At 34.7% G+C, this 27,346-nt stretch overlaps 3 protein-coding genes across 9 annotated transcripts; 1 reads left to right on the top strand and 2 right to left on the bottom strand.

The window, feature by feature from the left end:
* The first annotated feature begins 58 nt into the window (after positions 1–58).
* On the top strand, positions 59–27,038 carry LOC114312185 (E3 ubiquitin-protein ligase RGLG5). 7 transcript variants are annotated; one of them, XM_082866330.1, is made up of 13 exons: positions 13,183–13,450; positions 13,567–13,634; positions 23,277–23,410; positions 24,411–24,495; positions 24,568–24,708; positions 24,794–24,907; positions 24,998–25,095; positions 25,386–25,459; positions 25,557–25,662; positions 25,750–25,877; positions 25,979–26,138; positions 26,585–26,642; positions 26,728–27,038. In XM_082866330.1, the coding sequence occupies exons 3-12, from the start codon at positions 23,300–23,302 to the stop codon at positions 26,606–26,608; spliced, it is 1,041 nt and encodes a 346-aa protein (XP_082722456.1). In that variant the 5' UTR covers positions 13,183–13,450; positions 13,567–13,634; positions 23,277–23,299; the 3' UTR covers positions 26,609–26,642; positions 26,728–27,038. The 7 variants fall into 7 exon arrangements, 6 of the variants coding, with proteins under 6 accessions (XP_028114193.1, XP_028114195.1, XP_082722457.1 ...); XR_003646772.2 differs by lacking the exons at positions 13,183–13,450; positions 13,567–13,634 and adding an exon at positions 59–870 and having other exon boundaries at positions 26,582–26,642; XM_028258392.2 differs by lacking the exons at positions 13,183–13,450; positions 13,567–13,634 and adding an exon at positions 59–870.
* LOC145824085 (uncharacterized) lies at positions 1,788–2,639 on the bottom strand. Its single transcript, XM_082923676.1, has one exon. The coding sequence runs from the start codon at positions 2,637–2,639 to the stop codon at positions 1,788–1,790; it is 852 nt and encodes a 283-aa protein (XP_082779802.1).
* Positions 3,269–5,823, bottom strand: LOC114303450 (uncharacterized). The gene is made up of 5 exons (XM_082866334.1): positions 5,656–5,823; positions 5,466–5,558; positions 5,265–5,372; positions 4,828–5,171; positions 3,269–3,725 (listed from the first exon to the last, which is right to left on the bottom strand). Coding segments are annotated over exons 1-5 (564 nt in total). The 5' UTR covers positions 5,674–5,823; the 3' UTR covers positions 3,269–3,724.
* Positions 27,039–27,346: the final 308 nt, after the last annotated feature.

The raw sequence follows: 27,346 nt of genomic DNA, 5'->3' as shown, positions 1-27,346 counted from the left end.
TCCTATATTTATATAGATTTATATGATGATATTGTAGAAAGAAATTGAATTCTTTGTAGTGCACTGGTTATAGTTTCCTAAGACCACATCGTCTTGGAGTGGGGGAAAGAGGAAAGGAACTGATTTTGTTTTTTCAAATTTAGTCTCAAAACAACCTTGTTTTGAGGACGATAGGGATTGTCATAAAAAAAAAATATAGTATGTTTGGAATTTGTTTATTTGGTGTTTTTTCTCTTTGCACTTATTTTTGTTTTTAGTGATTTTTTTTTTTTAAAAAAAAACTTTAGGCTTTTAGATTTAACTTAACAAGATGAACCGAAAAATTAAAAAAATTTCAAAAAAAGTTTAGAAAAGAAAAAAATAAACAAAAAATAGTAGACTTTTAAAGCTTATTTTGGCTTTTTCAAAATTTTTGTTAGATATTTTCAATTTTTTATTTTTATTTTTTAGATTCGCCTATATAAGATTGACCCCCCAAAAAAGAAATTGATATAATTTAAAAAAATCACTAAAAATTAAAAAATTTGAAAAAAGTGGTAGCTTATATATGAGGAGTAATTACACCCCAGTGAAAAATTGAAAAAATATTTAGATATTAATAAAAATAAAAATAATTAATTTGTTTTTGAAAGTATCATTGATGTGATATTTTCCCGGTATATAACATCCAAAACAGCTAATAATTCACATGTGACTCTCTCATCACTCATCTCTCATCTTTCATCTTTCATCTTTCATCTTTCATCTTTCATCTCTAAGGAGAGAGGAATTTCAATCGTACAACCAAGATAAGAAGCCTTAGTTGTGGTCTCACTGGTGCCCTCTTAACGATCTCAAAGGCAACTCCAAGGTTTTCTACCTTTGCCAAAGGTAAAAGAGATTTTATATATTGTGTTTCATGTTCCTATATTTACATTTATTTTTGGTGTACTTTGATTTGAATCAATTTATGTTAAATTGGGCTTGATTAGTTGTGTTTTAAATATATATATATTTAACCAAAAATTTATTTGACGAATTATTTTCGGAAATTAGAAATAATCCACTCTTTTAGGAGTACTGAAAAAATTGTCAAATTTTGAAAACTATTTTTGCATAAAAATGATAAATATATGAAAACTATAGGTGTTTTTGAACCCTAGTTGCTTTTTTAGTGACCACGAAATTGTTGGGATATATGTGCTAATATATATATAATTTGATCATGTGATTATTTTTTTCTCAATTGTCATAACTTGTCATGTGAGATAAACAGTTCAAATTGTTGATACGAGTACAACAATGTGTAAACTTCACTTGTGAAGTTGAAATTTTCAACTTTAGCAAATTTGAACATGGTGAGCAAGGGCTCAACTACCTTGACATGAGGCTTGGGTAGTAGTGTTGAGTTTTGCATATTTTGGCTATTTCATCTCTATTTTATGTTTCTAGTGGATCAAGGATGGACCTAGAGGGGGTGATCACCCTCCTACAATTTAAAAAACACCATTTATTTATTTTTTGATTAGAAAAATAAAGATTTTATTGATAGTGAAAAAGTACAAGAAGAAAACTTGACTGAGTTGCATCATAGCTCAAAAATACATCCCAACTAGGTTGGCACTCATAATTGAGCCCAATCATATGCAAGCCAAGACCTAAATAAAAGGTTGACGAGCCCTCAACCAAAACAGAGCAGATACAAGAGTAGCACAAAAGTAAAGCATTCCTTAATTTGTGGCCCTTTATTGCTTCCAAGCAATGCATGATGTCATGAATTGTGTAGTCTGATAGGTTGCTGTAGTGCTTCACGCACGTAGCCACTTTGATTTTAATGTTGTCCACGATATCCCCCCAGATAGAGGTTCTTTGAAATTGAATACTTTGTTATTTCTAGCAATCCATAGGTTCCAAAGCACTGCCAATGGAACTGCTTCCCAGATAAATCTGCCCAGATTTGTGTAGTTCTGCCCATACCACCATAGCAGCAAATCTTGTATAGAGCCTGGTGTGACCCACAGAGAACCCCACCAATTTATAATATTATTCCAAACCTTCCAAGAGTGGTGACAGTGCAATAGCAAGTGGGCTGCAGTTTCATTCTCAATACCACAAAAAGCACAATGATTGGATGTGGGTATGATTTGTCTTCGAGCAAGGAGATCAGAGGAAGCAATGCGATCCCACCATACAAGCGAACCAAAGGCTTTGATTTTACGAGGTGCTAATGATTTCCACAACTTCATTATTGGGAAAGGTGATAATCGAAGGGAGTCTTCAAAAGCATCATAAAGGGACTTGACAGAAAAGGATCCTGTTGGCATAGGAGTCCATATCAAAGCGTCTTCATAATTTCTTCTACTAGTATGAGGTTGTTGCAGTCTACTGATCATCTCGTGATGTAATTCCTCTTCCCATACCCTCAAGCATCTCCTGTAATCAATATTCCATTGGGTATGATTATCCATACTCTGCTGCATGTGATGATAGACGAGTGAGTCTTTGTTTGTTGCTAGAGAGAAGAGTCTAGAGTAGAGGATGGACAAAGGAGTAGATGAAGCCCATGCATCTAACCGAAATTTGATCCGTTTGCCATCTCCTAGCTTGAATTGAATATTCTCCAAAAATAGGTTAACTGCTCTAGATCCATACCTTTCCATTTCAGAAATGTTCTTCCAGCCTGTAGAACTGTTTCTGAAAGAGAGCCATTTGGTAGCCAACAATCTTCATTCACATTATTTTTGGCACTGAGAACTTTCTTCCACAGGGATCACCACAAGAAATCAGCTTTTTAGGGACAAATTTATTTCGTTCCTAAAAGTGTAATATTTGTTGGAAAAAACTTTAGCCAACAAATTTCCTCCGTCACGAAGTTTGTCCCAAATGGCCAGTTCGGAAAAGTCAAAAAATGACTTTTAGAGACAAAATTTTGCATTTGTCACTATAAATAGACTTTTAGAGACAAAAATAGGTGGTTGCAAAAAGTTTTGATTTTGAGACAACCAAAATTTGTCTCTGAAAGTCTATTTATAGTCCAAGGCAACGGTTGTAGTTATGGAGACAAAGAAACTAATTTTTGCGACAACACAAATTGGTGTCTAAAAGTTTTAATTTTTTGGAACAAATGGTAGTGGTCCGTAAAAGTTTTAGTTTTTTAAGACAAAGGAAAATGGTGGTTAAAAGTTTTAATTTTTGGGACAAATAAAAGTAGCGGCTAAAAGCTTATTAAATATTTTTTGAGACAACTAAAATTGGTCTCTAAAAGTTTGATAATTTTTTTTTTTTTTTTTGATTTTGTAACAATTATTCTAAAAATACTAATTTGAACATCAACTTATATTCCTTTCTTGATTTCTCAACAACCAAACAGAAAATATATATCACCAAACCATCCACTCATCTCCAAATTAAAATTCAACTACACAAAAAAAAAAAAAAAAAAAAATGCTCATCGCATTCAATAACAAACAAATACCATGCTCTAATTCATTAGTACGTAATATCTTGATTGTATATATGACAGAGATTTCAAAAGTATCATTTCCAATTTATAAGGCTAGTGTTATAAGCATTGTTTATAGCATTCAACTGTTCAATGAACAGATTGTTATTAGAATTATATCTACCTACATAACAAAACAACTCAACTCAACTCATCGCATCTTCTTCTCAATGGTTTCGTTAAAATGACATTCAAAATCTAGCAGAGAGCTCCCAAGCTTTAAATCAATGCAAGCTTGCAGGACCTGCATAGAATAGGCCAAACTCTCAAATAGATTACCAATTAAAAATTACCCAATAATAGATTAATTTAATAAATTGCAATTTAATGTGCCGATTGTAGTATCTGAAGTTCAATTACAAACATTACTCCAGTGAAAACAATTCCTTGTAGAACAGTAAGTAAAAGGAATAACTCCTATGAAAAGTGTAATTATGCAAATATATATATAGACAAAAAGGAGAATATTTTTCTAAATCGCCTGCCACACTCCCACGTGAGATACATGTGGGCCTCACACAAATGCACCCCACTGTTTGTCTCTCATGTGATACGTTCTTCAAAAAAATTATGTCTACTTATAAAAATTCTAAAGAGTAATGCAAGAGACCTCTAAAAAATAGTCCCTAAATTTACCCCTAAGGTGGTATAAATCAGGTCCACAGCTGGTATACATGCAGCAAGTTGTGATGAGTTCAAAACTAATCCTCAGAAATTGTCTTCGCCCACTCATTATTATGTAATCCATTTCCTTCAGAGAGAAAGAGCTCAAAACTAGTCCTCCCCCTTGCTCATAAATTAATGTAATCTTATCTTATAAAATCACTCTAGAAAGTTAATACTCACAATTTCTAGAAAAGTGAATGTATAGTCCTTTCCTCTTATCTGTGTCTGCTGGGCACAGTAAAACGAGAAGTAGACAATTGTTTTTATAAACTGTTCAAGTGTGTTCTCCACTTCCTCTTTAGTTCCTAGATCTGGAGGTGATAAGAGGAAAAGTATCTGATCAGTGCTTTTCTTGTTGCCATGTAGTCAGCTTAGAGAGAGTTTCTAAACCTTAATTTCCAGCATAATTTCCATTGACCTCATCAAAAACTTAAAAACCAAATTTAACACAAACAATCCAATCATATTAATATCCTAAGATTTAACACAAACAATCAAAAGGGACCCAGATCAGGTGCTGCTGCCTTGAAGAAAACAATTCAGAAGATACTAAAAGCACAGTGATGTATAACCTGTACTAGCATATACATGCAATCCAATCATATTAATATCCTAAGATTCATCATATTATTGAATGAAACAAATATCAATTACTCAAACATTCTGAAAAGATGACTTACTAAGAAGAAGAATCAGTAGAGGGTACTCTTTGACTGATCTGCTGCATCAAGAAGTCGACTTTGGCATTGTATTCCGTGCGATCTGACTCCAAGATTTGAATTCTTCCCACCAGCTCCTCATTGATTCTTCGTTGCTCTTCAGCCTCCCTTGTAGCAGCCTCATTATCCCTCTCGAGTTGGGCACGGGTAAGTTTTCCAGATAATGTTGTACTTGGTTTTCGACCACGCCCTAAGCCGCGTATGTAGCCAACTTTTTGTCCAAATACCTCAATAGAAAGTTGCTCATCAGATATCGGGCAAGATCCTTCTTCAATAGCTTTCTCTTGCCGCTTTTCAAGCTTGTACTACAATATTCATTAGTTGAGATAAAATTAAGTATCCATCCACATTTTATTAAGGATATAAGGAATGAAAGTACATAAAGATTGATGTCTTACATGTCTAATCTCAGCATCAGCATGCACCCATGCCTCTTTTTTCTCACTGAAATGCGTCTTTTTGTACAACTCAACAAGTCCAAGTTCCTCTCCAGTGGCATGGTCTCGCTGTGCCATTTATAGCACACATTAAACCTCAATATAGATTATGTTGCTCAATTACAATTACAAAACATAAATTATAGATTCTATAATTAATACCTCATCATATTGCACTTTTCTGAAGGCCTTTGAGCCAGCAGTGTGGAGGACTTTCAACTTCTCCCGATTCAACTTATTCTTGCCACATCTCACCTATTATTAAATGCATAAGTCAGAGTACAAAGTGTTTCTTTTATTATTAAACATTTCTCATCTACAAGAAATATAGAATTGGAGATATACCACATACCAGTTTGGTGTATCTCATTTAAGAGGTCATTCTCCCTATGCGAGGCTTTACCCTCACTGCTACTCTCTCTCTCTCTCTCTCTCTCTCTCTCTCTCTCTCTCTCTCCAGTATGGTTGCCTTAGGTCTCTTACTCTCCAACCTTGGTGATCCTATGCCATCTTTGTGCCCAGCATAATTCCCAGTAGGCCTATGGTATTCTCACACCATCAACAACAGCACACAATATCAATTGGAACAACAATTTTTTTACACTGCATTCCCTTTCCATTCAACAACTAGTCTAGTTACAAATTTCAGAAACCCATTTAACGTTTGAGAATTCCAGCTAAAGAAAAGGTTGAAAATGTCAAGTTTAAATCCTGCCATGTTTTTCCTGCAATCTCATGACCTTCAGTGCTGAACAAGAGGTTTAGCAGACTTCTCAAATTCAACTTCCAGATCTTTTGATTACACAAGTTCTGTACAAGTTTGTGCTATGCAACCAGATTCCTTCAGGTCTTCTTCAGCTGATGTTTCCAGAGCATTGCCAGCATTGGTTTCTCAACAAATTCGCCCTCATCAAATGCCAAGATTCTATATTCCTGACAGGCATACGTTCAAAACTCCGCACACATCGGCCATACTTCCACATTTTGAGTACATCTCAATCACCTTATTATTCAATTGAAGATCACCCCTGGAAGTTCATCCTAGAAAGTAATCATGCACTAGTGAATTCGGATCTATAACCATGGATAATGAGTATTACACATTATAAATCAATTCTGAAAACTAATTCCCAGTCAATTCATCCAATTTTTAGAGTACAAATTTTCACATTTGAATTATGTGTTAGGTATACTAACACTCCACTCCATCAATCTGGAAAACCTTGGTTCAATTTGAAAGCAACCCTGAACCAATCTAAGGATGGATAATTACATAAAAGCTAAAGTTTTTAAATAATTTGGATGATTTTTATTTTTGAAAAAAATAAATAAGATTCATATTGGCAATTCAAGAACTCTTCAACACATAGAAAAAGAACAACATTAATTTCACTCAACCTAAATAACTGAAAGTATAAAAAAGGGGCATTTCCAACGAAATCAAACAATATATACAGAATTTCAAAAGCCTTAGAAAATTATATAGCATCAAATTTCATTGACTATCATCACTATCATAATCAATCATATCATCATTAACTTCATCATCTTCAAGATTCTCCTCATGGAATTCGCCATCAATATCAACACATATCATTTCCATGTCTTCTTTGCATAATTCTATGGGTTGATCATCCATGTGCACTGCATTTCCAAGACCAAATGATTCAAATTCTTGGTATGGTTCATCATTGTCCTTTTCTTCCTCTTCCTCTTTCTCTTCCTCTTCATCCCTTTTCACTAGAATGTCATATATTGCCCGAGGTATTATTCTTTGTACAACTCGATAATTGTTGCCAAATTTCATGTCTTTCATATAAAACACTTGTATAGCTTGGCATGCTAGCACAAACGGTTCATCCTTGTACCAAGTTCTTGTAACATTCACACTAACATATTTATAATCATCAAGTTTCATTCCATTTTTTTCATTGCCAACATCCCACCAATCACACTTAAAGAGGAGCACCCGATTTCTCCCTAGATATTTCAACTCGACTATATCTCTAACAACTCCATAAAAATCAATAGCTTCTCCTTTATGGTCACCCTTAACAACCACACCACTATTTTGAGTTTTTCGGTTCATGTCACGATCTTGAGTGTGAAATCTGGTCCCATTGATAATGCAACCACTGTATCGTGTCACTCGACTATCAGGACCTCGGGCTAGGCTCATAAGTTGATTGGAAGCGTCCATGGTCCCTTCAAGTTGTTGCTTTGTGACCTAATTCCATTTATGATGTGAAATGTATTAGCATATACTTAGCTACATTATTTAAATGCACAAATAAGGTTAAAAATTTATAGCTCTTACGTATTTTAGAAACCATGTATGAAACTCTGATTCCAGCCTCTCTTGAACATTTCTCAAACCTTGTCTCTCAAGTTCATCCATGTATTGCCTATAAATTATTACACAACATTATTTGACACAAATAGTTGTGAAAGTAGTAGAATTCACAATGAAATTTTTTGCAGTGAATATAATCATATGGTGGTTTCTTACCTCACATACGGTTGAACTTCATCACAATTATTCAACACATACCATCGAGCTTTCTTCAAATCTTTTAAATTCAACACATCATTAACTGCAGCTCCTATTCCACGTACTTTTTGCTTAAATACAGAAATATTTCCATCTTGTGTAGCTTTAATAGGCCCATCATAATTCCGCTCTGGTCTATTAAATTTTGTCTCACCTTCGTTGAAGTACATAGAGCAAAATGTAAGAGCCTCATTATCAATGTAACCTTCAGCAATAGAGCCTTCTGGACGGGCTTTGTTACGCACATAGCCCTTAAGAATATGCATGTACCTCTCAAATGCATACATCCACCGGTATTGCACCGGTCCAGCAAGGATTGCTTCACGTGATAAGTGTACGCATAAATGGATCATAATATCGAAAAAAGATGGTGGAAATATCTTCTCAAGCTTGCACAAAATTAACACAATATCTTTCTCAAGTTGTTCTAAGACATCAACTCTCAATGTTTTTGCCGATAACTCCTTAAAGAACAAGCAAAGCTCAATTAAAGCCTTGCTCACATCCTTTTTCAAACATCCACGTAGGGCAACAGGAAACAATCTTTGCAAGATAACATGGCAATCATGGCTTTTCAACCCTGTAATTCGACAATCACTAGCGCTCACACAATGTGATATGTTTGATGCATAGCCATCTGGCAACTTAATTGTACTCAAGAATTCACAAAAACTCCTTTTTTCAGTTGGAGAGAGCATGAAGCAAGGAGTGGGTAGGTAGGTTTTTCCATCTACTTGCCTTGGGTGTAATTCAGGCCTTATACCCATAGCCACTAGATCAAGACGAGCCTTGTATGAGTCCTTGGTTTTTCCATCAACGTTCATCAATGTTCCCATCACACTATCGCATACATTCTTTTCAATGTGCATAACATCGAGGTTGTGGCGAACTTTGAGGGTTTTCCAATAAGGTAACTCAAAGAAGATGCTTCTCCTTGTCCAATTCAAATATTGAGGAGAACGTTTTCGCTTCTTCCCACGTTCATCTATCTTCCCAAATACTGTCGAGTCAAGATGCTCCAATTGTCCCAAAACCTCCTCCCCAGACAACAACTTGGGTTCCGATCTATGCTCTGGCTCACCATTGAATGCCTTGCTTTTTCGTAAAACATGATTATGCGGCAAAAAACGACGATGTCCCGTGTAACAAGTTTTCTTCCAATGATGCAAGTATTGGTGAGATGCATCCTCATTACATGAAGGGCAAGCCAATTTCCCTTTGGTGCTCCAACCGGATAAGTTACCATATGCAGGGAAATCGTTGATGGTCCATAACAATGCGGCACGTAATTGAAAACTTTGGCCATTTGATGCATCGTATGTTTCTACCCCTACCTCCCATAACTCCTTTAACTCATCTATCAATGGCCGTAAAAACACATCAATGTCAAACCCGGGAGCCCTACGCCCAGGAATAAGCAAAGGCATCATAAAAAATGGATCCTTCATACATTTCCATGGTGGTAAATTGTATGGGACAAGAAAAACTGGCCATATGCTATATGAGTTACTCATGTTTCCAAACGGGTTAAAACCATCGCTAGCTAGTCCGAGCCTAACGTTACGCGGATCTTTGGCGAAAGACTCATGCTTTTTGTCAAAGTCTTTCCATGCTTCAGAATCAGCCGGATGACGCAACACATTTTCCTCCTCTACACGTTTATCCTTGTGCCACTTCATATCAATAGCCGTCTTCCTGGATATGAATAGCCTTTGTAGCCGTGGTTTTAAAGGAAAGTATCGCAGAACCTTGTCTGTCACATTGTCAAGATATTCGTCATTTTCATTTTGTGAGTCATCATTATCATTCAACTCAAAACCTTCCCCATGATACACCCACCTAGTGTAACTCGTGACCACCCCATATGCATACAAATGAATTTCAACTTCCTCTATGGTTTTTTGAATATGGTTGTTGCATCTATAACATGGACACCAAATCTTATCTATCTCTGGTTTCATATGATCACGAGCAAACAAGATAAATTCCCTCACCCCATCAATGTACTGAGGTGACCTTCTATTACGAAGTTGCATCCAACTCCTATCCATGGTGCAAAAGAACTAAAGAAGAAAGAGAAAAAAAAAGAAAAAGAAAAAGAAGAAGGTAAAAGCTTAAAAAATAGGAAACATAATGCTACAATTTTCGACTCTCATAACACAAGCGAATCAAAATAAATTTAACAATGCAATCAATCGAATTGGCATCTACATTTCCAAATAACACAAATATAATAAAATCAAACAAATCAGGATTAGATCAGACCATATCATCAAAGCAAAAGAAACATCAAATTAAGCATTAATATAGGGATTCTACGAATTCTTCATCACCACACAATCACCCCCTCAAAAAATTCTAAATGGATAAATCTTGATTTTAGATATTTAGGTAGATAGATCATTGGTAGTCCCAAACCCTTGCTTTTGAAAAACTCTAACCAAGCAAAGTGATTACTATCGTTTTATGAGAGCTAAATCCAAGAAGATACATGTAAAACTTTCTTTGTTATCCTTCAATATTACTTCATTTCCATAGAAAGGTGAAGAGGTGAAGTGTGTCAGTTTGTATGTTGGCCTACGCAAGTTGCAAAACTTTCTTTGTTTTCCTTTGTGGGGGATGACAAGCAAAGATGGCTAACTGTCTGCACCGATGTATTTAATTAGCGAGGGACAAGGTTGTTTTGATTTGTAAAACATGCATACATTGTATCTAAATGAATGGGGTTTTGTCACTGATGGAGCTGATAGTAGCAGTGAGTTTGTTATATGCATATCATGAAAGGTAAGACTAGTTTTCATATTACATTTTGCCTCGAGCAATGTAGTTGCCAATTTTCCATCTCTGAAAGTGAAAAACATTAATATTTTTAACCCGCAATTTTTGTTCTTTTAAACCTTTTGTGAATGAGTTTTGATCCAAAGAGGCAAATATGAGATGCTCATAGTTGAAGCAAATGCTTAAAAAGCATATTACATAAATGTGACTTACTAAATTCCATTAGGTGTTCATCTAAGCTAATTGGAGTCAATAAACACTGTCGTTTTTCACTCGTTGACATAAGCTTTAAGCCAGACCACATAAATGTGTGCTCCTGTGTTTGCCCTGTTTTACCTTAAGTTCTAGTTCCCTCCTAAACTATAAGAATCACTCTAGTGACAACAAAAGGTTGTAAAATAAGGAAGGAAAAAGGAACAATAAAAATGAAATTAATGATCATACCACTAAAATATGCAATAGCAATGAGAAGGGGAGATGTAAAGAGGGAGAGAATAAACCTTCATCATCATGACTGTTATATTTTAAGGCAATTGATGGGCATTCTCAATTCTTTTATTCAGTTTACTTCCAAACTACTTATCAAAGCCTTTGCACACATGAAAAGAAATATTTGAAAATTACAACTCTTTTTTTTTTTTTTTTTTTTTTTTTTTTTTTTTTGAGGAATCATGAAAATTACTACTTAAAATGTTACTTTTCTCTTTCAGCACCATAATTATATGAGCTCACTAAAAAGCATTCTCTTGGAAACTCCCAGGTTTAAAAACAAACCTCGGAACAATTTAGATTATGATCTTATTATATTCGTGGAACAACAAATTTCAGAGCATATTCATCATAGCAAATAAGCATAGGACTGAATTTGATTACAATCACAAAATACCCAGAAGAGAGAAGGATATAACTCTTGTATACACTAATATGGTAGTTCCTAATATATCAGAACTAAAATAATTATTAATAGCATAATTTGTTTTCGGCCTTCTTGTAAATGAAATTATATCATTACTTATCAAAACATGTGTTAGGGTATAGATAATAGAACTATAGTACACACATAGTGTTCCTTCATAGATAAAATTTTGTTGTTTTCCATAATCAAAATTATTTGGTCAACAATACAGTTTTTGTAAAGCTTTAACAAACACTAAAGTAAATCAATTAGATGTGGGTAGAGATGTGACTAAACACTATGAATCAAACTTAGGTTGCTTACAAAAGTAATATTAAACAAGTCTCTAGTATATTTGATCCCACATTAATGATGCTCTCAAGTCCTATATATGTACCCTTGCTCTGTTAACAGAAACTGACTTACACCTAAAAGATGTAGTTTTAGCGGATTACTAGGTGTGTAGAGCTGTGTATCAAGGGGAAACATGTGAGATTTCCCAACCCACACAATGAATATAGTTCCTGAAATTTTCATTCTCTACTCTTCTTAGTAACAAATTTGTGTTTCAACCTTCCTCAAAATTTGCTTAAATCTGTGGTAACCAAACCAATGACATGAAATCATATAGCAAATTTAAAGGACAGAGGGGGTGCAAAAAGATTTCATCCAACAAATTCAGAGGATTTCAAGAATGAATGAAATGATTTCATCCGGCAAAATCAGGTAGTTTCTATTTTCCACTTTATTATGTCACAATTCATTGAACCAATACACTTGATTACAAATCACTGAACACAAGGAGCTCTGAGTTATCTATTCAACACCAATACAGAACTAATTTAACTTGAGACTAGTCCTGCACGCTACTGTTAAAGATCAAACACGAAAATGTTTTTAGGTAGATTTAGATGCAATTTTGAGTCCACAATAATGTAAACCTCTTTGCTCGCTTACTTTCTGGTATTCTTACCTACCAGAAGATGAAGTATGGAAAATCATTACTTAGATCTGCATATTTCGATTTGGTAAATTTGATTGAACAAACACATGAATCTATACATGGCTAAAATTGAGATATCAAATCGATTATACGGATACATACATGTATGTATATACATATATAATGGTACCTGATCGGAATCGCTACCGGAGAGTCGCCGGGAAATCGGAGAATCGAGAGAGATGAGGCGGCAACGGAGAGAGATGCTATGAGACAATGATGAACCACAGATCAGAATATCGAATCCGTAGACAGTGAGTGATGAAAAGAAATTAGGGATTTGAAACCTGATATATGAAAAGAATTTAGGGATTTGAGAGAGAGAGAGGGAGAGAGTGAGTGATGAACCTGGCTTTTTTGTTTTTGTTTTTTGATAGTCCCGATTATTAAGTTCAAAAATTAATATGTAAAATACAATAATATATGATTTGGGTTTATTAGCAACCAATTAAAATTGTAGGGAATAGTGATTGATCTTTCTACAACTAAGTAAATTTGTCTAGAAAATGTAACAATATGATTAAATATATATATATATTTTAAATTCTTTCATTTTGTCCTTAAAAGTATAATTTTTGCAGACAAATTATTTTTGTCCCTAAAAATTTGTCTTTAAAACCTTAATTTCTTGTAGTGGATCCTTTTTCAGTGGCAAATCTCCGTCACCATTTGCACAACGAAGTGTCATTACCTTTGTCTTTCTAAATCCCAAACCTCCAAATTTCTTGCTGACAGATCATGCCTCCCAATTTAATAAATGTAGCTTTCTCTTATCATCACTATCCCCCCAAAGAAAGGACCCTCTGGTATTTATCAATCAAGCTTGCCACTTTGACGGGAATTCTAAAGAGGGGAACATAATAAAGTGGAAGAGAAGATAGTACTGATTTAATTGAAGTAATTCTTCCTCCAAGAGAAAGGTACTTTCTTTTCCAGGATGATAACTGTTTCTTCACTTTTTCAACAATGGGCTCCCAAGTAGTGCTCTCCAGGAGGCATGCCTAGATATTTGATTGGTAATGACCCCACTTTGCAGTTGAAGTACTCAGCTACTTGTGATGTGAAGTCACTACTGGCTCCAACTCCACAAATTACAGACTTATGGTAATTAATCTTCAATCTGGATATTAACTCAAAGCATCCAAGGCAAGGTTTTGAAAAGTAGTTGTGGTCGCTGTAACGGTTGCGGTGACGCAGGGTATAAAGGCGGCCGTAGTGTACCGGTTGTAGTAACCGGAATCGTGATTTTTTTATTTTTCCGCACAATTTGAAGAAAACTTACTAATACGCATATATTTTTTTTTTCAGAATCACATTTTTTGGGATTTAAAATAAATTTTGATCAATTTTTGTTATTTTTAAAATATGATCCAATATATTTCATATTTTCAAATCACTATAAAAGGAGTTTTTTACATTTTATTTCAGTAGTTAATGATTTTAAGAATAATTGATTTTAAATGTCTACAAATTATTTTTCACCAATGCATGAACTAATTGAATAAAAAATATTCACAATTATTAAATGAAAGGATTATAAAATAAAAATTATGCCATAAAATAAAAAAAATTATAAAGAAAAAAATTTATATAAGATTTTTTCTTTGGTTTGGATCACTTGAATATTTGTTCATTTTTTTTTGTAAGTTTTAGGTTTTTTTGGGAAAAAGAAGCTATTCAAAATATTGTAAAAGGATGTAACGGTGTCTAACGGACTGTTACGGCCGTTATGGTACCACTACGACTGTTATGTAATACCAAAACAGCTGTTACACATATGAATTTTCGTCCGGGTGGCGGTAACCACCACAACCGTTACATAACGATGTTACGTAATGGTTGCGACCGCTTTTTAAAACCTTGATCTAAGGACTCTTCTCAAATTAACAATCTCATCACACTCCGGGTTACAAAACACAAGGGTGTCATCTGCAAATTGCAAGTGTGATAGGTTCAGCCCAAAATTTCCAATATCAACGCCTTTGACAAGATATAATCCTTTAGCTCTTTTGATGGGACTATTGAGCTTCAACCACAAGATTAAAAAGAAAGGGAGATAGAGGATTCCCTTGTCTTAAGCCTCTCCGTGGAGAAAATTCCTGAGAAGGGGAGCCATTTACCAAAACAGTGATGTGGGGAAAAGAAATACATTCTTTAATCCATGATATCCATCTTTCACCAAACCCAAATTTCTAAAGCATATATAGGAGGAAATTCTAGTTGACACTGTCAAAGGCCTTTTCAAAATCTAATTTTAAGAGAAGTCCACACCCCTAGAGTTATGTTTCCACAAATCAATTGTTGGAAAAAATAATTTTTGGGGACTTTAATTTAATATTAAAGTGTGGTGACTTTAATTAAAGATTAAAGTGGGTCCCAACCGTCTATTGTGTTGGGTCCAAGTGGGTCTAGATACTTTGCATTGAGATCATTACACCACAGATAGAATGGATAAAAACCATTGAGATTTGAATGAGAAATTACCTCATGAAGTTAGCTTCATGGAAAAAAGGTAATGAAGTTTGTAACTCCTGCATTAATGGGGTTTGTAACTCCTGCATTAATGGGGTTTGTAACTCCTGCCTTTATTGCAGAGGTTAATGGTGCATTATGAACAGCCATAAAGGCTGGAGGCTCTTCCTCTCTCCCCTATACATGTATAAATTGAGACTCTCCTGTCAAGTCTCAAACACAAAAATTTTTACTTCCATTTCACAAGTCAGTTTGCCTGAAAGTTCTTACAGTGAGAGAGTGCTGCCACTGTTTTGTTCGCTAAGCTAGACAGAGAGTGCTTCTGCCGTAGCTGGTTTTGACCGTCGTATCCTGGGAGACAGACGCCGGGATTCCTTAAGCACTCGACCAGTGAGGCGGCGAAATCTGTTTTAAGGAAACTGCTTCCGTGCAGGCTTCGGTTTCGTCTCTTTACCATTTTATTGTTTTGTGTATTTCTGTTGAAATTTAGTTGTAATTATTAGCATGTGTTCTTAGTATATATATAATTTTATTTCTTCATAAATCTATTTATTTAATTTCAAAATTTGAACAACAAGCTTAAAACAGATTTTTCATACTCCCTCCGTCCCAAAATAATGGTCCCTTTTGGGGAATCCAACTTTTTTTGGTAGTATAATTATTGCATTTGAAAAAAGTTGATTTTCCAAAATTACCCTTTTGATAGTACATTTTTTGGGAATATCAATGTTATGATTGTACTTTTTATATTGTTTATTAATTTAAAAGAAGGGCAAAATAGGAAATTTACATTATTTTTGTACTTGATTTTTGAAGAGGGACTAATATTTTGGGACAATGAAAAATGGAATAAGAGACTAATATTTTGGGACGGAGGGAGTATATGTTTTTCCTATGAAATTGATCGAATAGATTTATATAGACATTTGTATAATGTTACTAGGAACTGTTGCGGAATTGCTCCCTATTTCAATGATTGTAAATTATGCAATGTGATTCTCTAATTGTTTAGTTTAATTAGAATGCTCTATCATAATTTGTATACTTAATTATATTACTCTGATCTTATTTTATGAGTATGGTTCATCATTCCCCTTCTATGATTTGCATGAATTTTAAGGTTATAAAATATAATTTATTGATGTTGCAATTTTGACATGCTAATTCTATTCTATTCTAGGTTTTAATTTGTTACATGCTTATAATTTTCTAGACTAGATTACATGATTTAATTTTTAGAATTTTGCATGTTAATGGTTGAATGGTTATATACTTGAAGTGCTTGGTTATTAGTTTATTACATATAAACAATTCAAATTATTTACATAAACTGCATGCTACTTATTTGGTTTCATCCTATTTGTCTAATGTTGCATATCTATATTTTGATTTTGCATGCTTCTAGCTTTACTATCTAATTTGCATGCGAAATTGCTTCTAGTTTTCTAGAGTTATACACATAAGTTATTTCCATGAATAGTGTGTGATTTAATTGGATGAATTAAAGTTTGAATTAAATGTAGTTCTTTGGAGTTATAAAATTTGTGTAACTTGCCTATATTTATTTACATGGTTATTGTGAATTAAATTCTTATATAATTTATGGCAATTAATTTTTTAATTTAATGTAGAAGTTATAAGGTTTTGTAACTTGTATAGTATCTTAATTCCTTAGTTATTTTGCTATTCTATGATTTGCTAGAAGGTTAAATAATATTTGATTGTATGTACAATTGCTTTATATTATGTTGTCGTTTTCTACTAACTCTCTTTGTAGGCATACCTAAGCGAAGAAAGGAATTGTTTGGACTACTTATAATCCTCAATTGGATTGGTTATTTTTCTTTATGTTTGAAGAAATTTTTTACTTGAGATTTAGTTGGTTTGTTTACCAATTTGTAGTAGTAAGTTTTATTTGCTTATTAGACGCATTTTATATGCATGTATTTGGTTGTAGTAATTTTAAATTGTTTGCAAGTTTAAATTGCTTGTAAGTTTGGATTTTGGTTTGGTTTTCTGGAATAGAAACCAAAGTGTTTAGCCTTAGCTAAAAGGAGGTTTTATTTGTTCAGAAATGGCAACTATCACTGATGCTGCTGCTACTGCTAATGTTGGTGGGGATCTGAACCCCGGGGCAACTGGGTTACCAACCCCTACTGTTGTGACCTCTGTGGTTAACCATGGCGTTACTCCGACTGTTCCGGGAGGACCGCTCAGTCATCATGAGTGCCCAGAGAAATTTGCTGGGGTGAACTTCAAGAGATGGCAGCAAAAGATGCTGTTCTACTTGACCACGCTAAACCTTGCAAAGGTTCTGAGCGAGGATCCTCCAGCCGTGGCAGAGAATGAGCCTGATAGGCAGAAAGTCATGGCGCTTGACACATGGAAGCAGACAGACTATCTTTGCCGGAACTATGTGTTCAACAGCTTGGCAGACTCACTCTATAGTGTGTTTTGTTCCAAGAGCTCAGCAAAAGAGTTATGGAAAGGCGTTAAGCCTTCGTATAAATTCTTACGAATGTGGGGGTGTCTTGCAAAAGTGGCAATTCCTACACCCAAACGGGTTAGGATAGGCCCGAAATCCGTGGATTGTATATTCATTGGTTATACACATAATAGTAGTGCATATCGGTTTCTTGTACATAAGTCTGAAATTCCAGACATACACAGGAATACCATTATGGAGTCAAGGAATGCATGTTTCTTTGAAGACATTTTTCCTTGCCGAACCCATGAAAGGGTTCCAAGGTCTTTGGAGAAATTTGATGAGCTTGCTAGTGAGGATGATCATATTAATGATTCAGGTGATGATCAAATTGAGGTTTTAGATGAGCCTAGAAGGAGTAAAAGGGCTAGGATATCCAAATCTTTTGGTCCCGACTTCTTAACTTATATGGTTGAGAACGAACCTCAAACTTTCTACGAAGCTGTGACTTCTCCTGAGAGTCCATTATGGAAAGAAGCGATCAAAAGTGAGATTGACTCCATCTTACAGAACCACACCTGGGAGTTGGTAGATTTACCTCTAGGTTGCAAGCCTTTAGGCTGCAAATGGATTTTTAAACGAAAGATGAAGGTCGATGGGTCTATTGTCAAGTATAAGGCAAGGCTCGTTATCAAAGGGTACAGGCAACGAGAAGGCCTGGATTACTTTGATACGTACTCACCTGTAACTAGGATAACATCCATTCGCATAGTGATTGCGATAGCAGCTTTGTGCAATCTTGAGATACACCAGATGGATGTAAAGACAGCTTTCTTAAATGGGGATTTGAATGAAGAAATCTACATGGAGCAACCTGAAGGGTTTTCAGCTCCAGGACAAAGCAAGAAAGTCTGTAAACTTGTCAAATCTTTGTATGGTTTAAAACAAGCGCCTAAACAATGGCATGAGAAGTTTGACAACGCAATGTTGTCAAATGGGTTTCGAATCAACGAATATGACAAGTGTATTTATGTCAAAGACACTGACAGAGGTTATGTCATTTTGTGTCTATATGTTGATGATATGTTCATTATAGGTAGTAACGATGAAATGATCAAAACTACCAAGAAGTTGTTAAACTCTAAATTTGACATGAAGGATATGGGCATTGCAGATGTTATTCTGGTAATTAAGATTACCAGAATCTCTGACGGAATTATACTATCTCAGTCTCATTATGTTGATAAGATACTTGAGAAGTTTAGTGGATCAGATACGAGTGTGTCATCGACACCTATAGACTTAAGTCTACAATTTACCAAGAACAATAATGAAGTGTCTCACAGTTAGAATATTTTCGGGTAATTGGAAGTTTAATGTATCTAATGAGTTGTACTAGGCCGGATATAGCCTACTCGGTTAGCAGGCTTAGTAGATACACAAGTAATCCTGATGCTTCTCATTGGAAAGGTATTGTGCGGGTGTTAAGGTATTTACGCTACACTCGGGATTATGGGCTGCATTATACTCGATATCCAGCGGTGCTTGAAGGCTATAGTGACGCAAATTGGATATCAGATATAAAGGACTCAAAGTCCACTAGTGGATATGTGTTCACTCTTGGTGGAGCAGCGGTGTCTTGAAAATCTTCCAAACAAACGTGTATATCTAGATTAACGATGGAATAAGAGTTTATCGCTTTGGATAAAGCAATGGAAGAAGCTGAATGGCTTTGCCATTTCCTTGAAGATATTCCAAGTTGGTCCAAACCTGTGCCTGCTATTTGTATTCATTGTGATAGTCAATCTGCAATTGGTAGGGCATAGAGTAATAAGTATAATGGAAAGTCTAGACATATCCGTCGTAGACATAATTCCATACGACAACTACTCTCGAATGGAGTTGTCTCTATAGACTATGTAAAGTCTAAGGACAACATTGCGGATCCGCTAACCAAAGGGTTAAATCGAGTGTTAGTCGAAACGTCGTCAAAAGGAATGGGGTTGAGGCCTTTGGAAGTTACCGGAATAGAAACCCAACCTAGTTGACTAGAGATCCCAAGATCTAGGTTCAATGGGACAACCTAATTGCGTGTAACGGTGGTATGTCACTGAGGAGGTTAAACCTCCAGCCATTCCTTCTATCAGTGATACCTGCAAGTGTAGAGGTTAAGCTGAGCTTTTAATGACTCTAGTGTGTTAAGCTATTGAGCTGAGTATAGCAGGATACTCAAGTAGAGTCACCTATGTGAGTGTGAAGTGGGGCCGTTTCTAGAAGAATTGGGCAGGCCAAGATTTTTTGAAACCACTCGCTGAACCAGGCTAGTGTCCAGGGCCACACAGGGCAGACCAGTGAGAACAGAATGGTGGTAGGAGTAATTCCCGTGTGAGATCTATTGTCTCAGTTTACATAAACGGCAGAGCAGTTCAAGATGTCATATTCACCGATCAGCCAGTAAACTCGATAGGTTTTCACTGGGAGAGGTTCAAAGCCAAAAGCTACCTTCTCTGATGTCGGGGTTAGTCCGTTGTACTCTCTCTCCGAGTCATTATTGTTGAACGGTGTTCGTTTGTTGCGTCATTCGGTCAATTTTTATTCATGTGGGGGATTGTTGGAAAAAATAATTTTTGGGGACTTTAATTTAATATTAAAGTGTGGTGACTTTAATTAAAGATTAAAGTGGGTCCCAACCGTCTATTGTGTTGGGTCCAAGTGGGTCTAGATACTTTGCATTGAGATCATTACACCACAGATAGAATGGCCAAAAACCATTGAGATTTGAATGAGAAATTACCTCATGAAGTTAGCTTCATGGAAAAAAGGTAATGAAGTTTGTAACTCCTGCATTAATGGGGTTTGTAACTCCTGCCTCTCTCCCCTATACATGTATAAATTGAGACCCTCCTGTCAAGTCTCAAACACAAAAATTTTTACTTCCATTTCACAAGTCAGTTTGCCTAAAAGTTCTTACAGTGAGAGAGTGCTGCCACTGTTTTGTTCGCTAAGCTAGACAGAGAGTGCTTCTGCCGTAGCTGGTTTTGACCGTCGTATCCTGGGAGACAGACGCTGGGATTCCTTAAGCACTCGACCAGTGAGGCGGCGAAATCTGTTTTAAGGAAACTGCTTCCGTGCAGGCTTCGGTTTCGTCTCTTTACCATTTTATTGTTTTGTGTATTTCTGCTGAAATTTAGTTGTAATTATTAGCATGTGTTCTTAGTATATATATAATTTTATTTCTTCATAAATCTATTTATTTAATTTCAAAATTTGAACAACATCAACAACTTCATTGGCTATGAGAATACCATCCAAGATTTGTTTTCATTTGACAAAAGCTGATTGGGTTTCATCTAACAGTTTGGGCATGATTGATTTTAATTTCCTTGATAGAATTTTTGCTTCTATTTTATAGACACATCCTCAAGCTTTTAAAAAGCGGTTATAACTGTTACGTAATGCGGTTACATAATGGTTGTAGTGATTACCGCCACCCGTTACGGCCGCTATAGCAGTGTGACGAAAATTCATATGTAACGGCCGTTTTGGTATTACATAACGGCTGTAGTGGTATCGTAACGGTCATAACGGTCTGTCAGACACCGTTACACCTTTTTACAATATTCTGAATAGCTTCTTTTTTCCCAAAAAACAAAAGCTTACAAAAAATGAATAAATACTCAATTGATCCAAACCAAAAAAAAAAAAAAATCATATATGAATTTTTTTCTTTATAATTTTTTTTTAATTTATGACATAATTTTTATTTTATAATCCTTTCATTTAATAATTGTGAATATTTTTTATTCAATTAGTTCATGTATTGGTAAAAAATAATTTATAGACATTTAAAATCAATTATTCTTAAAATCATTAACTATTGAAATAAAATGTAAAAAGTTCATTTTATAGTGATTTGAAAATATGAAATATATTGGATCATATTTTAAAAATAACAAAAATTGATCAAAATTTTTTTTAAATTAAATCCCAAAAAATGTGATTCTGAAAAGAAAAAAAAAATATGCGTATCGGTAAATTTTCTTCAAATTTTGAGAAAAAAAAAAAAATCACGATTCTGGTTATCGTAACTGTTACGCTACGGTCTTTACACCCCACAACTGTCAACGCAACCATCATGGTTACCGCAACCGCTTTTCAAAACCTTGCACATCCAATTAACTGACAGGTCTATAGTCCAACAAAGAAGATGGGTTAGGGATTTTTGGAATCAGAGTTAAAAAAGAAGAATTAAGACCATTTTTAATTCTGCTGTTGTGATGAAACTCATTGAGGAAAAGACAAATATCATCTTTGACAATAGCCCAGCACTTTTTGATGAACTGCATGTTGAATCCATTTGGACCCGGTGCCTTATTTCCTTCACAACGTTTTACTGCATCCCATATTTCAGATTCTGAAAATGACTCTTCTAAAATTCTGGCATCATCATCTGATAGTGTGTGTTCAAAATGCCCCGAGAATGCGGGTCTTGAGGGCCACTTTTTGGAGAAAAATTCTGAAAATGTTGCTTGACTCCTATTTTTATCTGCTCTAGATCTTCGATACTTACGCCATTAATGATTAGGCTCCCTAAGGAATTTTTCCTTTGTCTTGTGCTTGCTACCATATGAAAATACTTAGTATTTCTGTCTCCCTCCTTGAACCAAATTTGTCTCAATTTTTGTAGCCAAGTAGATTTAATCAACCTTAAGGTCTTCCAGAATTCTAGCTTCAACTTCCTCTTATTGCTTATATTATAGTAGTATTAGCTACAATTATTTACAAATTATAGATATTGCCCCCACTAAAATTTTCTTCTTTTACAAATTTTAAGGATCATCCTCTCTAGATTACAAAAAGAAAAAGAGAAAAAAAAAAAAGGTGACTGTTACTCTATATCTATGTAACATGTGATCAAAATATAAAATTCAAAAAAATAGACAAAATATAATAAAAGAAATTAATTTTTTAAAACTAGTGTTAATTACAAGCTATAGTCTATAATAGAGGAAGGTAGCAGTTAGTTACTTGATCACGTTAGTGGAAATTGATATTATAATTCATACTTACTTTTTAAAAATTTTGTTTGTATATATATGTTTCCCCTTATATGAAAATCCTAGGTCCATCCCTGTAGTGGATTTACCTCTCTCTTGTGGATGTAGGCATTTGGGCCGAACCACGTTAAATATTGTGTGGTTATTTTTTGTGTGCATATATTTTGTGGATATGCTTCCATTGACACATGAATTCATAATTTATACGGTGTTATCAGAGTTTTTTATGGCGGGTATTTATTTTTCCCAATAGAAATCTTAAGATGTAATAATAATTTAAATGAATGTATTTGAATAAACACTAGTTGCTCTTTTAGCAGCCACAGAATCAATATATATTTATATATGTATGATTGTTATATCTGGTAAGCTATATTTATGCAAATACTTATGTATGTTAAAATGTAAAAATAATTTAAATGAATGTATTTGAATAACTATTATTGTTTTTATATAATTTTTTACTATGTAATTATGACATCATTGTTCAATTCCGGTTAAATTGACGGTTAAACTATCCGGTCATTTTTCTGGTTTGATAAATGGTCCTGGTCTTAGAACATTGGACCCTCGCTAAGATTGTCCTTTTTCAGATATTGCATATTTCAATTACATCATTGTCTGTGATTATTGCTAAAAAGTAAGCTTCATGTGGCCTTTTAGTATTCTTATAGTAGTTATATATATATATTTTTTATAAACAAAATAAATAAATTCTTTGGATGCTTTTATTAATTTTTGTAATATTTAATCTATGTAACTAGAAGAAGTCACATTTGTTGGATGCTGCAGAACCTTTGTGAATTATATAGGCCATGGGTTGCATGAGTTCTAAAAGGGTAATCTATGTGACCCCACCACGTCCAACTCAAAGCTATGGTGGTCAACCTCCAGAGCCAGAAAGGAAGTTTGAGAACATAGACGAGGTAACATAATTTTTTAAACTTATTTCAGTAATAATAAAAGGGCAAGATGATTGCCAATAATGTGGAAATCAGAACAGTAGGTGTACTATATTGCAATGTGTAGAGCTTTCTTGCGGTAGGTGGCATCTTTTGAAGGATCTACTTTAATTTCTAGAAAATTAATGCCATTTTAATCTTTGAGCTGGTTGTGATGTCTGAATCGTGCTACTCATAATTCTGCATGGAACCTAGATATTAGTGTTTTCATTGATATTATGATTTTTGAATTTTGAGTTTGATCTCATAAGTATTGAGGTTGGAAAGCATTGGTTATGGAACTCCTGGTATTAGTAATGTTATGGTAAACACTTCTCTATTTATGAATGATTTTAGATTTAATTGTACCAGGTGTTTCAATGATTGCCACAGAGAACTGACATTATTAGGCATATGATATTGCAATATTGATTTTTGTATCAAAATGTATGTCATAACAAATGGATTTATCTGTATGGCCTGGCTGAATAGTGCATGTTTGAATTGTTTGCAAAGCACAATGCTTTGTTTTGCCTTCTTTTATTGGTTGATTACTCATTAAATATTGCATATTTGTGTGATGTCTGTATATGTGATTGGTACAAATGAATTTGATCTTGATATTCAACTACATTACTGAGAGATTTACAATCAGTATTTATAGAGATAAGCTATCTCTTAACTATAACTCCTAACCACTTAACTGAACCATAACAACTATCTGACTCTAGTTCTAACAAACTAACAACCTCCAAGCTTTAGCTGAGCTGCAGCTCATACAGTTGCTGTCTGTCCTGTATCTGGCTTAGGCTGCAACTGTGGTACGTAAGACTTGAGCTGTTGTAGCTGAGGAGATGACTGACCATCTTGATCATGATCAGTATGAGGCTTGGATGGATGCTTATCATTACCTACATGGGTGATCCCATTTGAAAAATTATCTTAAAAAGTAATAACCCAACTAAGTTTACTTCTTTTCCAACAGGTTACGACAGCCTTAGCACTTGATGGCCTAGAAACTTCAAATCTTATTCTTGGCATTGATTTTACCAGGAGCAATAAGTGGACAGGTTTGATCTCATCTTAGAATGTAAGTTTTTTTTAGTATACATGCCTTAACTTGTGTTGATACTTGGTATTAGGTGCAACGTCATTTCATGGGAGGAGCTTGCATCATAGTGGTGATGAACAGAACCCTTATGAACAAGCAATATCAGTTATTGGAAGAACATTATCTGGCTTTCATGACAATAACTTAATTCCTTGTTTTGGATTTGGAGATGGTATGTTCTAATGAAGAAACCTTTAATGTAGCGTTTAGTACATTTTTCAGATAATGGTGATCATATGTTAATTCAATGTTGGCAGCTTCAACGCTTGACCGAGACATCTTTAGTTTCTATCCAGATAAAAGAATTTGCAATGGATTTGAGGAAGTGCTGAAACGATATAAAGAATTAGTCCCTCACCTAAAGCTTTCCGGTTGAAATTTGTTTCATGCATTTCCTTTATTGTTCTTATACTAGTCGTATTCTGCAGCTTTTGATATTTTTGGCTTCTTTTATGTGGCAGGACCAACATCATTTGCTCCCATCATTGAAATGGCCATCACTATTGTTGAGCAAAGTGACTGCCAATACCATGTTTTAGTAATAATAGCAGATGGACCGGTATCTATTTTTGTTCTGGATTTTTTAGTTTAATATGATATTTTGTCTAAGGTAGGTTTGTTTTAATTGCCTGATGTGCCGTAACTTATATTGAAAATGGCACATATGAAGCCAAACTGCCACTTTTGCCTGATGATATGCCTAATGGTATTGTATGTAAAGTTTATTTAGTGGCAATATGTATATGAAATTCAAGGTCTATATTCCAATTATCAAGTTCTCTATCTTGCTTTGTTGATCACATTTCAACTTCAGACTCTCAAGGTCCTATTAATTACTGGTTGTCATAGGTGACAGGAGCTAAGGGTAGTTGGGATCCAAGCCCCCTGGAAGAGGAAACTATTAACGCTATTGTGAATGCAAGGTAACTTGCAGGTTGTAAATTTCCTTTGTGATAGCTCTGTTGCCAAAACACTACAAATGCCAAAACATTTTCAAATGTGCTTCTTGTTTGTTTGTAGAGAATATCCATTGACAATAATTGTAGTTGGAGTTGGAGATGGACCATGGGACACGATGAAGAACGTTCTTGGGCACCCTTCTGTTAGGAACTATAAGAATTTCCAGGCAAATATTAATAGAAGTCTAGCAGACAATTGAAGTTCATCTTGTCTGTTTGTCCTATTCACTCTAATCCATGTTTTTCCTATTTAGTTTGTGAATTTTACAGAAATTATGTCGAAGGATATGGACATATCTAGGAAAGAAGCAGCGTTTGCTCGAGCAGCCTTGAGGGGAATACCATCACAATATAAAGCAACATTAAAGCGTCAAAAATTGGGGTAACAATTAGAATTCTCTACATTAGAGTTGAGGATTTGGTTTTTATGTCCATGGTCAGATTTTGTATGATTTATTTATTTATGTTACTTTGTTCAATCAGTCGTCCTAGTGGGCAGGCTATAGTCAGGGTTCCTCTGCCCCCACCACCCACATCAAAACATCCACAGCCTAGCAGTTTCCACCCAAGTGAATCTGATTTCGATGGACATAATGTGCCCACCGGGACAAGTCAGCCTGCAAGTTCTATGTCAGATGATCATGTAAGTGCATTCTCATCACTTTTCTAAAAGAACATCGTTTTTTCTCTTTTTTTTGAAATTCCCTATTTTCTTGTTTTTAGCCTCCTTTAGTTGTGGAATAATGAATTGCAACATCATAAAACTTAGTTTGTGGTTCTTGTATGATCTTATGCTCCATTTGCTTGACTTTTCATGTAGTCAATGGAAAACAAGCCTCTTTGGATTAAAAATATTTTTCATTTTCAAAAAGGTTTTCTGGACTAAGATCTTACTTACTAATGCCACCATCACCACCACCACCACCCCCACGCCTACCACCACCACTATCACCACCACCACCACCACAACTAATGCAATCATTAGTATATTACTAGTCTTAAGGATGGAACCAAATATAAGAAATGTTCTTTTCGTAAACGAGCATTGAATCAATTGAAACTTTCTTCTTTATTTTGCCTACTCAATAGGTTTGCTCAAATCTGCTTCATTAATCCAAAGAATATGGCATTTGGTTGCGGATATCAGGTAAAATAGTCAATTCATATTACAATCCCTTCTTCAGGAAAAAGTTGACGCTACGTTGATGATTTGACTTAATGTTTATTTGCAGACTTGCAGCGATTGTGAGGAAGATCTTCAGTTATGTCCCATCTGTCAAAGCACCATCCAAAACCGGGTTAAAACTTTATTTAAATGTCATCTAATACTGTGGAAACATTGCTCATCACATCTTGTGCTATGTACATATTTTAACTTTTTGATTCATGTGAGACATTTGTTTGTGCACTATATATATCTTTTCTATTGATGAGCTGTGTAAATTTGTAATCTACTTTCGAGTGCCTGAGGTCTTTGTTTCACCTTGTGATGAAGTGAGATATCTATAGGATCACAAGTTCTGTGCTGGCTTAAATCGCTTAATCGACTTCTTTGCTGCTTCTTTCTTTCTTTCTTTTTTTTCTTTTTTCTTTTTTTTTTTTGTTTCAGTATTAAATGCTATTTTCTCTGCACTATAGTTTTAAGAGTAATACCAGAGACTCCAAATATTCTACTAAAAGTTTTACCAAATGTCTCACATGGGTGTGGGTCCCATGTGGATCTCACACCCATGTGAGACATTTGATAAAACTTTTAGTAGAATATTTGGGACCTCTAATATTTTTATAGTTTTAATATCAGCTTTCATTATATCCCGAATGATTCGACTTCTGTGGTTCTTTTTGGTTTTC

Source organism: Camellia sinensis, chromosome 4 (assembly GCF_055761805.1).
Source record: "Camellia sinensis isolate YWXY chromosome 4, ASM5576180v1, whole genome shotgun sequence".
Classification (NCBI taxonomy): Eukaryota; Viridiplantae; Streptophyta; class Magnoliopsida; order Ericales; family Theaceae; genus Camellia; species Camellia sinensis.
The sequence above is the reverse complement of the archived record's forward strand: the minus strand, read 5'-3'. Positions and strand labels throughout refer to the sequence as shown.